The 15,697-nt window shown below is 39.6% G+C and overlaps 2 protein-coding genes across 4 annotated transcripts in view; both read left to right on the plus strand.

Moving 5' to 3' along the window:
* LOC113171686 overlaps nt 1-4,434 on the plus strand; it is a 76,329-nt gene extending 71,895 nt beyond the window's left edge. For all 3 annotated transcript variants that reach the window (XM_026374250.1, XM_026374252.1, XM_026374251.1), the window contains exon 3: nt 160-4,434. In XM_026374250.1, the coding sequence (XP_026230035.1) occupies nt 160-3,770 (3,611 nt within the window). In that variant the 3' untranslated portion in view covers nt 3,771-4,434. The remainder of the gene's footprint in view (nt 1-159) is intronic.
* A 3,600-nt stretch (nt 4,435-8,034) lies between these two features.
* LOC113171867 (fibroin heavy chain-like) lies at nt 8,035-8,445 on the plus strand (the record flags this gene model as incomplete). The annotated part of the gene is made up of 1 exon (XM_026374605.1): nt 8,035-8,445. A coding segment is annotated over one exon (411 nt), but the record flags the coding sequence as incomplete, so codon positions are not given.
* Between the last annotated feature and the right edge of the window lie 7,252 nt (nt 8,446-15,697).

Below are 15,697 nucleotides of genomic sequence, written 5' to 3' on the forward strand. Positions count from 1 at the left end.
CTGTGCCCAGTTATCTGTTGGTCGTGTTTTGTTTCTCCTTCGTTTTCCATTAAACCTTGTTTTTTTTTTTACTTGTTTTCATTATAATTGGGTCGTGAAAAACCCCACCCTTAAACTCAGACTAGTTCTGGTACTTGATTTTTCCTTCTTTAATTACAGGAATGACTCTGTGGGACCGTGAAGACCTGATAAAACACGTAGCAGAAAGACCACAGAACTACAATGATTTTGAAATAGTTGCCTCTGAATCAATTGAGGACAAATCTTCAGCACTAAATGTTGAAGCACCACTTAAAGCAAGTTTCTTATCTGGACTGGTTGAAGTTGGAGGATCTGCTAAATATCTAAATGACAGTAAGACTTCCAGTAATCAGGCCAGAGTAACACTGAAGTACAAGGCTACTACAAAGGTCCAGGAGCTGTCGATGGATCAGCTTGGAAATGTGAAGCATCCCTATGTGTTTGATAAAGGATTAGCAACACATGTGGTCACAGCTGTTCTTTATGGAGCTCAAGCTTTCTTTGTCTTTGACCGTGAGGTTTCTGAAAACGAAAGTCATCAAGACATTCAGGGCAACTTGAAGGTGCTGATCGAGAAGATTCCCAGCCTTAAAATAGAGGGTGAAGGTTCCCTGAAAATGGAAGACAAGGACACAGCAAAGGTTGAGAAATTCGTCTGCAAATTTCATGGAGACTTTTCCCTTCAGAAACCTCCTACATCCTATCAGGACGCTGTAGAAGTCTACCAAAGTCTGCCCAAACTACTGGGAGCTAATGGAGAAAACGCTGTACCAGTGAAGGTCTGGCTGCTGCCGCTGACAAGTTTAGATTCTTCTGCTGCTAAACTCGTCCGTCAGATCAGTATAGGTTTAGTTCAGGAAGCACAGAGAGTCCTGGAGGACTTCAGTGAGCTGGAAATGAGGTGCAATGATGCACTGAGAACAACAACTGCACAGCAGTTCACACAGATTGGTAAAAAGATTCAAACCTTTAAAGACATGTGCTCTGAGTTCAAGATGGAATTCCAACGGACTTTGGCAAAGAAACTTCCATCAATCCGAGGAGGAGGAGAAGAGGAGGCTGTGCTGGCAGAGATCCTGAAGAAGAGACATTCTTCTCCCTTCAACAGTGAAAACCTGAACGAGTGGATGGACTGTAAAGACAGAGAAATCTACACTGTAAAATCATACACCAACATGATGAAAAACACCAAGATCGTCCCATCTCAGAATCATCTGCACAGAGAAATTCTCAGTACAGAGCAAGTTGTGTGTTTTATTTTCACCTCACTGGGAAGTCCTGAACCATACCTCTCAGCTGTATCAGACTACTTAAGAGGAAAAACCGAACCAGACCACCCTCAAGATCCACATACTCGTGATGTAGAGAAGGAACAATGGTACGCCTCTAAAGAAGTAGCAGATACAATGAGGCAGAAAGCAAAGCTCTTCACTGATTTTGCAGAGGCCAACAAGGAGAACAAGAACATGAAGTTCCTGACAGTGGGTTTGAAGAATGAGACACAGAAAGGTTCAAACATCTGTCTTTATAAAGACGGATTTCCTGTCAATGAGAACTTTGAGCCTCCTTCAAAGCCTGAAGCTGTGACAGTCAGTGACATAAACCACAACAGTGTGACTCTGAAGATCTCTCCACCCAGATTCGGAGCAGAGAACATCACCTCCTACTCTGTAGAACACTGTGTCAGTGGAGAGGATGGATGGCAGCAAAAGACAGCATCAAAATCTGAAGACGTCACAGTGAACAATCTGAGGCTGAACACAGAGTATAAGTTCAGATGCAGAGCAGAGACCTCAGCAGGTGTTGGACCAGCTAATGAAGTCAGTGGTTCCATTAAAACCTTACCATGCAGTCCTCCTGGAAAACCTCAAGTGGAACCAAACTCATGTGAGATCTCAGTTAGCTGGGAGAAACCTGCTGAGCTCGGACAAGACGTCCACATTCTGAGCTACATCGTGGAGTACGGGGTGAAAGAAGAAGATCTGCAATGGAAACAAATGATGTCAGGAGCTGGAAAAGCCGTTATTTCAGGGCTTCAGTCAGAGACGGAATATGTTGTCAGGGTCAGATGTGATTGTGGTGTAGCTGGAAGAAGCAAAGAAAGCGTCACTGTCAATGTCTGCACAACAAAAAAAGAGAAACTGTCAGATGCTGTTAAAGAAAAAAGCAAACAGCTTCAACCTAAGACAGGACCTCTTCCTGTTTATAGAATTCCATTGAAAGATGAACACATCAGTGTATCTGGGTGCAGGCGTTTTAGTTTTGGTAAAGAGTCCTTTAAACCAAATCGCACCATCATGGTTCTTGGAGCAACTGGTGCTGGGAAGTCAACTCTCATCAATGGGATGATCAATTATGTTCTAGGTGTTGAATGGAAGGATTCATATCGGTTTAAGTTAGTTGATGAGGTTCAGTCAACATCACAAGCTCACAGCCAGACGTCTGAAGTGACTGTGTATAAAATCAACCATCAGGAGGGATTTAAAGTAGATTACTCACTGACCATCGTTGACACTCCAGGGTTTGGAGATACAAGAGGCATAGACAGAGACAGGATGATCGTAGAACAGCTTCGTAATCTCTTCTCTTCTGACGATGGCGTCAGTGAAATTGATGCTGTGTGTTTTGTAGTTCAGTCGTCTTTAGCTCGACTCACACCAACACAGAAATATGTGTTTGATTCAATTCTCTCCATCTTTGGTAAAGATGTGGCAGAAAACATCAGAGTTCTGGTGACTTTTGCAGACGGTCAACGTCCTCCTGTTCTAGAGGCGATCAATGAGTCAGGTGTCCCATGTCCTAAAACAGAAGACGGTCTGCCAGCTCACTTCAAATTCAACAACTCAGCTCTGTTTGCTGACAATAAATCAGGTGCAAACAACACGAGTGAGGATGATGAAGATGAAAACTTTGATCAGATGTTTTGGAACATGGGAACAAAAAGCATGAAGAGATTCTTTGTTGCTCTCAATCAAATAAAAACCAAAAGCCTGACACTGACAAACGAGGTTCTCAGAGAAAGAAAAGAGCTGGAGGTTTCAGTTGAGAATTTACAGAAGAAGGTTAAAGTTGGGTTAGCGAAGGTTGAGGAGATAAAAGAGACAGGTGAAATAATTAAAGATCATGAAGCAGAGATCAGCAGAAATAAGGACTTTGAGTTTGAAGTCACTGTCACAAAACCTGTTCAGGAGGATATTTCTGGTTCTGGAAAGTACATCACCAACTGTCAGACGTGTCAAGTGACCTGTCACTATCCCTGTATGATACCAAATGATGATGGTAAAAAAGGCTGTGCTGCAATGAATGAATTAACTGGATACTGTACTCAGTGTCCAGGGAAATGTATTTGGAATGTACATTTTAATCAGAAATACAGATGGGAATATAAGGAAGTTAAAGAAAAGAAAACAGTGAAAGAGCTGAAGAAAAAATACCTAAAAGCTACAGAGGCGAAGGCACCTGTTCAGGTGTTGATTAACAAACTGGAGGATGTATACAAGAAGGTGCAGGATGAGGTGAAGAAACTGATAGAGAGGTCTATCAAGTGTCTAAACAGACTTAAAGAGATCGCTCTGAAGCCAAATCCTCTGTCCACTCCTGAGTACATCGATATGCTGATTGAGGGAGAGAAACAAGAGGCAAAGCCAGGCTGGAAGAAACGAGTTCAGTCTCTTAAGGACATGAGAGAAAAAGCTGAGTTCATGAGTAAAGTAGACAGAGGAGAGAAACTCCTTCAACATCCACAGTGATCACAGATCTTTTTGTCAGAACCAAGAAACAGAATCGTGTCCAGTTTCAATCAAGACCTGAACAACTGACCGAGTGCAGACTGTGTCCAGGACTGAACTGGTTTTCACTAAATAAAACTGGAAACAGTTTGAATCTTTACTTCATCCTCCTCCTCCTCTGTTCCAGCCCTGAATCCCTGCTCTACATCACCAACTGTCTGTTCTCAGTAAACGTACAAACAGCTTTTTACCGTTGTGACATTAGAAGAGGTTGAAGACGAGTCGTGGACTGCTGGGACCTGGGGGTCCAGAGTCCAGAGCACAGGTCCAAGAAGAGGCGACTGACTTAGATGTTTCTCTGTAGCTCTTTTCCTGTTGAGATGAACGATCGTACATATCTGATCGATCCTTTGATAACTGATTATTGATTATAGTTCTGATCTTGATGTGATTTATTTGGTTGTTGTTGTTTTTGGTTTTCTTCAGTTCACAGATTAAATATTATAAATAATTTAAAGTCTAGTATTATTAGCATGTTTCCATTTTTCATATTAAATAAAACTGTTGTTCATTTATTATGTCTGTTTTCTTCTGTTACACCTATATTATAGAAATAATAGCGGCTGGTTAGTGTAGTGGTAACATCACCGCCTCCCATGAGGGAGACTGGGGTTCAAATCCCAGCTGTGGCCTACCTCCAGTAGGGGTCCTTAGGCAAGACCTCCTCACGCTGCCCTGCCTACCTTTGTAACTTGTAATGACTTGTAAGTCGCTTTGGATAAAAGCGTCTGCTAAATGACTGTAATGTAATGTAATAGAAACTGAAATGACCTTGTTTATACATGTTTTAAATTAGTATAAAATTATTCCCAGTTTACACTGTTTGTGTTTTTACACTGTTTTATCATTTTTATCAACTATGAAGTTTCTTTTTGTGATGATTTGGAAACAATAATTAAAGTTAATTAAACAGTTTCAGTGCCTCCTGTTATATATTAAACTGTATATTAGATATTATCCTCCTGCTCACACTCATCTGATAATTCACAATAAATTACTTTTCTCTGACAGACAGAACTGATGTGTGACTAACACAGAACCAGGAGTAGATTAACATCTATATTTAGTCATTAACAGACACTATTATTGAAGCTTGTCTGCGTGACTGATGAAGTCAGTGCTCAGATATGAACAGTGACGTGATGAGTCCGTTTTGGGTAAACCTGCTGTCTGAGACATTAGGAGATGTGGTCACTAAAATTTAGCCATCTGTTATGGCCCCCAGAGTTGGTGAAGATAGTCGCTGAAGATCCTCTGTCATAGAGAGGCTGAGTCATTAAAGCAGAAACATCAGTTTGTAGGTAGAGTTCAACCTGCTCTGTCTCCACAGTCACTTTTTATTCAAACACTTCTGATTTGAACTTTTCCATCAAAATGAAGTCGATTCAACAAATGGTTTCTAGTTCACCTTGTGGTCGAGCAGAGGACCATCTCTCTGTTCACCTGTCAGTAAAGCAGTAAACATGGAGGACAGTCTTTGTCACAGTTTGACTTCACGCTTTTGTCTCTTCTCCGTTCTGTGTTGATGAAGCTTTGCCGTGTTCAGGTTGGGGTTAGTCTCCTTGTTCGGAGACTGAGTAGTTTAAGGGTCCTGTTGTTCCAAGTGTCATTTCCAGTTTTTCTCCTCGTGTTTGTTCATGGTTAAACTTGGAACCTTTGATCTTTCTTTTCTTTTGGGTGTTGGATTAGATCTCTGATGGTGTTTCCTGGCTTTGGGTTTAGTTTTTTTGTTTATCTGGTCACTGTTCTCAGTGGAGCTGCCTTAAGACGTTGTGTGAGGATTTTTCTTTCCTTCCATCTCTGTTCTTTTACAGACTCATCGTCATCTCTACGTGGTCTTACTGTATTTCTACAGTAGGTGCCAGAATGTTGCTCTTAATTTGCTGGAGGTAATGAAAATCTGCAACGTTTGCATTTACTTCCTTTAAAATCTAAAAAAATAATAAAAACAAAGAGAATACAAGATAAAGTTGTTGTTTATTTTAACTCGGTCATCTAAACTTACTGTATTATACTGAAATAAAATCTGTCAGTATAGTAGAATACACCATCAACAGTGCATCACAGTCTAACTTTGAATCAAGTTAATATGTATTGTGAATTTCATGACAATGAAGACAGAAAGATAAGACGAGCACAGAGAAACAACTTCACTGTAGTGTTTGGTTGGTGTCTTCAGTCAGAAATGGTGGGTGACTGTAAAAAAAGAACATGACCAACACAATATCACTGGCAAAGTAATACAACTACTTTAAGAGGCTGAAGCAGCAACAGATGTATTTGACATACCTCACTTCTCCACCTCCTGAAGAAGACGTCTTTTGCTCTTTACTAGTTTTAAGCCTGATCATTTGAAACACGTCACGAGTTCTAAGAAAACACACCTGGGAAACTGGTCTAGACTGAAAGAGTCTGGGCAAAAAATGGCATCTATGTGAGTTCTAAGGTGGAATCCACTGCTGACCAAATAGGTCACAAAGACTCATCTCACAGTTGCCAAAAACACCTTGATTATTCAATTCAGTTTTATTTGTAGAGCGCTTTTTACAATTGACATTGTCACAAAGCAGCTTCACACAACTAAAGAACAGTACATGAACAGTGAATGTGTATGAATCATAATAATCAGATTGTCCCCACGATTATCTCCACGACATGAAAAAATATTCTGTGGACTGATTAAACAAAAGCTGAACTTTTTTGAAGGTGTGAGTCCTCATACATCTGGTATAAAACATAAAATTGTCATTAAAAAAAACACATCATACCAACAATCAACCATAGACAAAAACAAAAAACTAATTTAGCTTTTTGGAGTATAGTCAAAGTCTGGACTTAATACCTATTGAGATGCTGTGTCTTGACCTTAAACTGTTCGTTCATGCTTAAAAATCCTCCAATGTGACTGAATTAAAAGAATTCTGCTCAAAATCCCTCCACAGAGATGTTAAACACTCAGTTATCACAAACACTTGATTACACTTTTCTTTTAACAAATGATTCAGGAGCACTGTTTATGTAAGAGACATCTAGATTCATCTTGTGTATTTTACTTTAGAATAATTAAGTCTGTAAAGTTAGTGTCTAGTGTTATTTGACATTATCTATGTACAATATACATGATTATATTATTATATATTACATCATCATTTAACCTACAAATAAAAAGTTGGGACTCAGCTCAAAGCACCATTTAAAACAGAAAGTAAAACCTGACATCAAAACAAAAAACAGGTCACAGGTTCTGTAAAATCACATCAGGTTTCTTCTGCACTTCCAGTTGTGAATGAAGGTGGAGTTTGTTCCTCTGGTAGAAAATAAAAGACAGAGACCAGAGGACATCATCAGAGGACCACTCATCTTTCTAAGGTAAGTACACTGATGCTGTTCTGTTTCCAACTAACAACTATCCTGATGAAATGTTTTGTTTAACATATCTTTGTTCGTATTTTGTAAAATTGTTCTTATTTAGATGTTGAATTGGTGTATGAATGTACAGACATCCAATAATATTCTTTGTTACAGTTACATATATTTATATTTATAGTGTTGTGATGTATAGTATAATGAAGTATTATAATATTTGTGTCTACATTGACACCAGAGGCTGAAAACAGCATCTGTTAACAGAACAGATTAGAAATTAAATCTCACACAAAATATGCAGCACTTTCTTCTGTAAATTTGAATAAAAAAGTAAAAACTAATCCAATCTATCTTGGTACTCTAATACTGCTGCTGTAGATGGTGCCATGTTCGATATGATCATCAATCAGCTGTAACATGATGGTGACTTTTGCTAAACCAACTGGATTGACATTTTAAAATACAGGAGATGATCCAACCAGACCTGTTTTCATCTGTGTTCAACATCAAGACCCATCAAAACCCCGGTCTCCTGCTTGGAGGGCAGTGATCTTACCACTACAGTATCAGTCGCCACATTATCAGATATTATATCCAAGTTTTCCACATAGTTAAAGGTGATCATGTAAGAGCTTTGTTGAAGATTATCTACATGTAAGAACTTTGTTCGTCCCATCATCCAGAGTATCATTATGAATGTACTGAACCACTGTTCTGGTTGAAAATGATGAACACAAATCACTGACTCTCCTCTTTTTCCCTCAGTCTGATCAATTTCTTGATTTCATCTCTGACCTATCTGGCCGACCTATCTGTTCATCCACTTGGGGTACTGGAGATGATCGACACCTTTGATTGACCTGGTGACGCCTTTGCTGAAGGCACCTACGCTGGTTCTGGAACATATGCAGAGGGATTTGAGGACAAACCAGGAAAGCGCATTCCCAAGGCCGGAGCGTACGTCTCTACAGGAGTGGGTCTTGCTCGAGCCGAATGGAGCATTTTTGAAGCTGAGGCCCGAGGTCCCAACGCCACAGCAGGAGCTGGAGCCTCTGCTGTCAGTGGTGCAGGAGCTTTTGCCAGAGCCGAACTGGGAAGTGCTTCAGCTTCTGCTGGTCCGTTGGTGGCTAAACTGGGTCTGGCAGCAGACACCGGGATCCAGGTCGGTCCAGCCGGTTTGGAGGCAAAGATTCTGGGCACCAGCTTCACCTTTGGCCCTAGACCGAGCATTTCTCTTCTGGGGAGTGAGCTTGAATGTGTCATATGCTAAACTAAACTCTCCCAGTTGAGTTTTGTGCTTCTGTTGCTTCTCTTGTGTAACGTGATTTTGAAAAACTCATAAGCAATATTGATGCAGGACTTCTGTGCAGATAATAAATATTTACATTGAAGTGTCGCACTTCTTCTTTTAGAGAACAGATAAGATTCATCCATTGATAAGATCTTCTCCATACTCAAGCAGTGTGTACTTCTTATTAAAGTCTGACAAGAGCTGACACTGGTGGAGGCTTTTTATAGTAAATAGTAAGTTTTTACAAGAAGAACCTATTTACATAGATTTACACAGATGTAGCCCCTAGTAGGCTGGTGCCCTACCCTGGCTATCTAAAATCTACACTTCTGAACCTGGCTGAGTATCTAAGACTATCTCTTCTGTGTTTCCTACTGAGTTTGGGCACAGTGTGATTCAGTTCTGTCAGGTACTCAGATTTAAGGTTCTCTGTGTTCATTTATCACTGGGTTCAGTAAGGAGACTGGCAGTAGCAACTCTACAAAGAGAGTGAGAAGACCTCCATCCCACTAGAAATTCACACATACACACTTATGAAAATAGCAAGAGGAACGTATTTTAAAAAAATTAACAATTACAGTGACAAACAAAATAACTTATCTTAGACCAATTACTAAAAAATGATAAGAAAATAATTAACACAACATAAATAAACAATTCTTTTCAAGTCAACCCAAATACTCAGTTATCAGTTCTTATTCTTTTCTTGAGTTCCTTGTTAAAAGATTCCTTTTTTACGGTCTCAGTTTTATTAGTTTCAATATTCAGCCAAAATTATAGCCAACATATAAAACGGAAAAAAAAAGAACGAAAGGGTGAATTTCCCTCGAAGTGAGTCTCCTTTAATCTGTTCCTACCACCCTTGGAGTGATGACCTTGGAGTCCTGACGATAAGACTTCAGCTCCACGACAGCAGAAGAACTGTTCCTCAAACAAAAAACCAGCCTGCACACAAGCGTCCAGAACAATTATCAAAGTGTCCAAAACCCTATTTCAGTCTCCAATAACGTTAAAATAAAATACAATACTATAAACAAAATATACATACATATACATAAAACACAGATGTCATGTTTCATTTCTTAATCAAATTTACAAAAACACATCTACTCTAATCATTTCAACATCATATATAACAATTCTAACACATAAAATATGTCATGTTTTACCGGAGTTACCATAATTGCTAAACACGTGGCAGTCTCTTAGCTGTAGGCCTCAATTAGCTAGCAGAACCTAGCAGCTAATTAGTTAATAAACATTTCAAACACTTCGTCCAACATATCCTGACTGGTTTTTACTTTGAAAAGTATTCGAAAGAACAAAACACACTTTAAATTTCCTACAATAAAGTTACCTGTGCTAACCAGCTAGTTGAATTGCTAACTCACCAGGATAATCCGCTTAATTGAACTGTCGGGGTTTTCCTCTCGCTCCTTCCATTCAGTTATCTTCTCTAACTCTTTTCACTGGCAGTTCCAGCTCTATGGACTCTAAACAGCAAACGTCCAGTCAAATCTGTTCTTCCTAACTTTTATGACTTTCTACTGTTCTTTCCTCCTCCGCTCCCACACCTGTCCTAGTTGTGGACAGGTGTGGGAGTGTCCAAACTTCATGTGCGCAGTATCCCAGAGACCTGATCATGATGCGTTTAGGAAGACTGTGTAAATCTGAGCTCTAAAAAATAACCTGGGTTACACAGAGAAACCTGAAAAACGTCTTTAATTAACTTCTAATATTTTTAGAGCACAACATATGAATTCTCACCATGTTTCCAAAAACCTGGGACATTGTGTAAAGATTAAATCCTGTGTCAGAACAAAGTGAAATAATCAATTTAATCTACATTTGATTGTGAACAGAACAAAGACACATTGAAGACTGAAGCTGAGAAATTGTTTTGTTCTGTGAAATACCTGCTCACATTTTAGAAAACACCAGACACTGTTTAATTCAATTTAAAACATTACAAACTTCACTACTGTAAAGTGAATCTACACATAATCAGTCCAGAAGACTCTCTGAACAATAAATGTCAGGTTACAGAAGCAGCATCAAGTCACAGCTTCTCGTGTCTTTTGTTCTGATGTTTTCAATACTGTCTCTGCTCTGATCTCTAACTAGATGTTCTACCTGTCAGGAAAGGAACAACAAAAGGCTAAAAAAGTTAAATACTGAAATAAAAGTCACCCTAACACAATCTGATGACAAGTCGACAACTGGAACAAGAACTAAATATGCATGAACAAGAGAACAGCAACTTTTGGTGTCACTGTGGCTGATTAGAAAGACTCTCTTTAAATGATTCCAGTGTGTGTCAAGGCTCAAAAAGAAATCAAGACAGTGACGTATTCACTGTTGGATCCAGGTAGCTCAGCTAATTTTACATGAATGGTTGTAGAACAAAAGTCTTGTTGTGAACAATGAGAAATGAATCAGTTGTGAGTATGTTAAACCCTGAAAAAGGAGAAAATCAAGAAAGATGACGCACACGGACTTCACTCTGTGGCGTCTTTATCCACAATCATTTCACAAAACATAACGAACATAGAAGCAGACATGTTCCACAATATGTGTCTATTGACATTATACTTCAGAACACATCTGTCTTAGTTCCTCAAATTCTGTCCCTTATCCACAAAATGTGCATATGATCAGTCCAGTGACTGTAATTATCCTTTTTACAGTAGGAACCACAAAAGAAACACACAGAATATCAGGTGAATTCACGACAACATTATCCTGTTAAATTTCCCTTTATCCTGTCAGATCTAGCTGCTAAATTACTTTTAAACAACATTTTTGTTGACCACTGTCAGTAAACATACAGTAACTGTAACATTAATATGTTTTAATAAACAACACTTTGCATTTCAACACCACGTGTAGAGCTAACCATGCACGCTGACAGCGACTATAACCTGGGTGCTAACATCTCTGTACACTCTGTTTTACGTCTGTAATAACTTACATTAAATCCAAACATGCAATAAACTCCATTTCTTATACTTTCTATCCATGTAGACGTTCTTCATGTGTTATCCATAACGTTTTACACTAACATTTATCAACACATTACTCATACAACACACAGTTTCACTCGTTATTACAATGAACGTACACTGTGCCACACCTGCTAGCTTAATGCTACTTCCATCCATAAACAGACTATGTTGTGAACACAGTTATTAGAACAGTTACTAACATTATAAAACAAACTTAAATCAACATTTACTTTCTTACTGGTCACACATTCAAAACTTAGGAAGGTTTTAAATACCTGAAAATGGAGAAAATCACTAAAGATGTCTCCCACAGACTTCACTCTTTATGAAGAATGAAGCTACCGCGGTGAGAACTCTGCTACTGGACATTAACAGACACAACTAATTCATTACAGGTGAACTTTACTGAACACATTCAGAGAATTCCCTGTTTTATCACAGACTACACTACTGTCTTCTACATAACAAACTGTAATTCTGTCTGGAACATTAACACTGTTTCTAATCTTAACATGTTTCTATTATTTTAAAAGAAGACAAACTCCATAAATAAACTTTGCATCCTCTTCATTATCATCTCAATTCAAACTTATTCAAATTTTAACAATATTGTTTTAGGATCATCATCTATTATCTCGATGATAATTTCCATCTACAACAAGTACCTACATTGTGACTGGACTCTAAGTCTGTAGCCTGGACAGCAACCAGTTTATTAACATTTCAGGGGTGTTTTCACCCCCGTTCCTCTGCTGACGCCTCAGCTCCAGCCTCCGCTACAGAACCGGCTCCAAACCCTGCTATCTTCCCAGCTCCAACCATCGCAGCTGCTCCAGTTTCTGCCGCTGCAATTCCACAGTCAACCATCCCCTGTTCCAGGGGTCACTCCAGTTCTGGTCCCCACTCCTGCTCCAGCTCTGATTCGTGCTGCTACTCTTGTTCCAGATCCACCTGCACCTGTATGAACTCCTGACAAGTCTGTGAACTGAAAGCCATTCTAGAGACTACATGACTGATCTGTCTGGTTTTCCCAGCTGTATATTTGTACCGTACCATCTCCAGACAGCTCACACCTGTGCTTCCTTTATTTGTTGAATCAGGTGGAATTTATTCCTCAGAGCGAATCTATAAACAGAAACCACAGGATAGCCTCACTGGACCAAACACCTTGGCACAGTAAGTACAATCCCACTGTTTAGGTTCAGGGTTTCCTGTGTTTGTATTTATTTCAGATCAGCAGGTTACAGGATCCTGATCCTCAAACTAATTCAGGTTAACACAGCTTTAGCAAGTAAAATGATTCAGCTGACATGGTTCATTGCATTGTTGGATTTGTTTGTCTTGTTTATATTAATGATCAAAAGTAAAACTATGTCCCAGCTGTGGCCTACTTCCAGTAGGGGTCCTTAGGCAAGACGCTTAACATGCCTACCCTTGTAACTCACTTTGGATAAAAGCGTCTGCTAAATGACTGAATGTAATGAATTAGCTGTTAGCACTTCCTGCAGTGGACCTGTGGAGGTACAGACACTTATCAATGTAATACTCTGATACAGAGGAAGAAACTAGTTCTACAGTTATAAGATTAAGAGCAGTTTCTTCAGTTTCTCTAAATGTGTAAATCACAGAGTGAAGTTCAGTCACTGATGTGACTCACAAATGAAGAACTTACTTTGACACACCTCACCTCTTTTGTTGTTCTTATTTTCTTGACTATCCTGTTTTATGTTTTAGATAATGGGTTCTGTGATGATGAACAGTGAGTCGACCTATTGATGGTTTACGTTTCTATATTTTCATGTTAAGCTATGTTAAGCCTAATATATCAGCTTTTCTTCTTTTGAAGAATCATGTAAAATAACTTCAAGTCATGAGTTGAACCTTCGAAGGTCTGAATCCTGTTTGTTACTGTGAAGCAATAGAGAAATGAGAAGAGAGATTTTTAAAGTAAATTACACTTCAGCAGGTTTAAGTGTTCATTTGGTTTAACGTTTGGTGATTAATCAGTTTAAACCTTCCACATTTCACTCTGATGAAGTCCTGGGCTGAGTTAACAGTGTTTTGGATCAGTAAGAGTGTGACTACTACCGCTGTGGCTGGCACACAGATAAATAGGTTAAACAGGATTCGGAGATGTAAACTAACATTTTCTTCACTTCAGACTTCGTGATGGACTCGGATTCCAGTGAGACAATAGAAGTGGCAGCACTCGGACGGCCGTTTGGCCCCGGGATGTTGTACGACTGCCGTAAAGACTTACTCATTCCTGGTAAGGAATCTCATGTGAAGGCACCTGATGCATCACGACCACATTTTCAGTTATGACACCACATTCAGGCTAACCCGTTCCATTAGCTTCAGTAACATTTAGCATTCAAGACCTTTTTCTTTAGACAGTGAGCAGTTTGATTTCATGCTAACAGCAGCCCCGTTACACATTAGATGTTGACGATGACTTCTACTAAACATTTGGTAACTTTTGAACAAAACTTGATTTTTCCTTCTTTAATTACAGGAATGACTCTGTGGGACCGTGAAGACCTGATAAAACACGTAGCAGAAAGACCACAGAACTACAATGATTTTGAAATAGTTGCCTCTGAATCAATTGAGGACAAATCTTCAGCACTAAATGTTGAAGCACCACTTAAAGCAAGTTTCTTATCTGGACTGGTTGAAGTTGATGGATCTGCCAAATACCTGAAAGATAGTAAAACCTCTAGTAATCAGGCCAGAGTAACTCTGAAATACAAAACCACCACAAAGTTCCAAGAGCTATCGATGAATCATCTTGGAAGAGGAAATGTGAAGCATCCATATATTTTTGATAACAGAATAGCAACACATGTGGTCACAGGTATCCTTTATGGAGCTCAAGCTTTCTTTGTCTTTGACTGTGAGGTTTCTAAAAACGAAAGTCAGCAAGACATTCAGGGCAACTTGAAAGCGATGATCAAGAAGATTCCCTGCCTTTCAATAGAGGGTAAAGGTTCCCTGAAAATGGAAGACACAGCAAATGTTGAGAAATTCTCCTGCAGATTCTTTGGAGACTTTTCCCTTCAGAAACCTCCTACATCCTATCAGGACGCTGTAGAAGTCTGCCAAAGTCTGCCCCAACTACTGGGAGCCATTGGAGAAAACGCTGTACCAGTGAAGGTCTGGCTGCTGCCGCTGACAAGTTTAGATTCTACTGCTGCTAAACTCGTCCGTCAGATCAGTGTAGGTTTAGTTCAGGAAGCTCAGAGAGTCCTGGAGGACCTCAGTGATCTGGAAATGAGGTGCAATGATGCACTGAGAACAACAACTGCACAGCAGTTCCCACAGATTGGGAAAAAGATTCAAACCTTTAAAGACATGTGCTCTGAGTTCAAGATGGAATTCCAACGGACTTTGGCAAAGAAACTTCCATCAATCCGAGGAGGAGGAGAAGAGGAGGCTGTGCTGGCAGAGATCCTGAAGAAGAGACATTCTTCTCCCTTCAACAGTGAAAACCTGAACGAGTGGATGGACTGTAAAGACAGAGAAATCTACACTGTAAAATCATACACCAACATGATGAAAAACACCATGATCGTCCCATCTCAGAATGTCCTTCAAGAGGAAATTCTCAGTTCAGAGCAAGTTGTGTGTTTTGTTTTCACCTCACTGGGAAGTCCTGAACCGTACCTCTCAGCTGTATCAGACTACTTAAGAGGAAAAACTAAACCAGACCACCCTCAAGATCCACATACTCGTGATGTAGAGAAGGAACAATGGTATCTTTCGAACGAAGCAGCAAATGAACTGAGGAAAAAAGCAAAGCTCTTCGTTGATTTTGCAGAGGCCAACAAGGAGAACAAGAACATGAAGTTCCTGACAGTGGGTTTGAAGAATGAGACACAGAAAGGTTCAAACATCTGTCTTTATAAAGACGGATTTCCTGTCAATGAGAACTTTGAGCCTCCTTCAAAGCCTGAAACTGTGACAGTCAGTGACATAAACCACAACAGTGTGACTCTGAAGATCTCTCCACCCAGATTCGGAGCAGAGAACATCACCTCCTACGCTGTAGAACACTGTGTCAGTGGAGAGGATGGATGGCAGCAAAAGACAGCATCAAAATATGAAGACGTCACAGTGAACAATCTGAGGCTGAACACAGAGTATAAGTTCAGATGCAGAGCAGAGACCTCAGCAGGTGTTGGACCAGCTAATGAAGTCAGTGGTTCCATTAAAACCTTACCATG

The sequence above is a fragment of the Anabas testudineus genome, chromosome 17 (assembly GCF_900324465.2).
Source record: "Anabas testudineus chromosome 17, fAnaTes1.2, whole genome shotgun sequence".
Taxonomy (NCBI): Eukaryota; Metazoa; Chordata; class Actinopteri; order Anabantiformes; family Anabantidae; genus Anabas; species Anabas testudineus.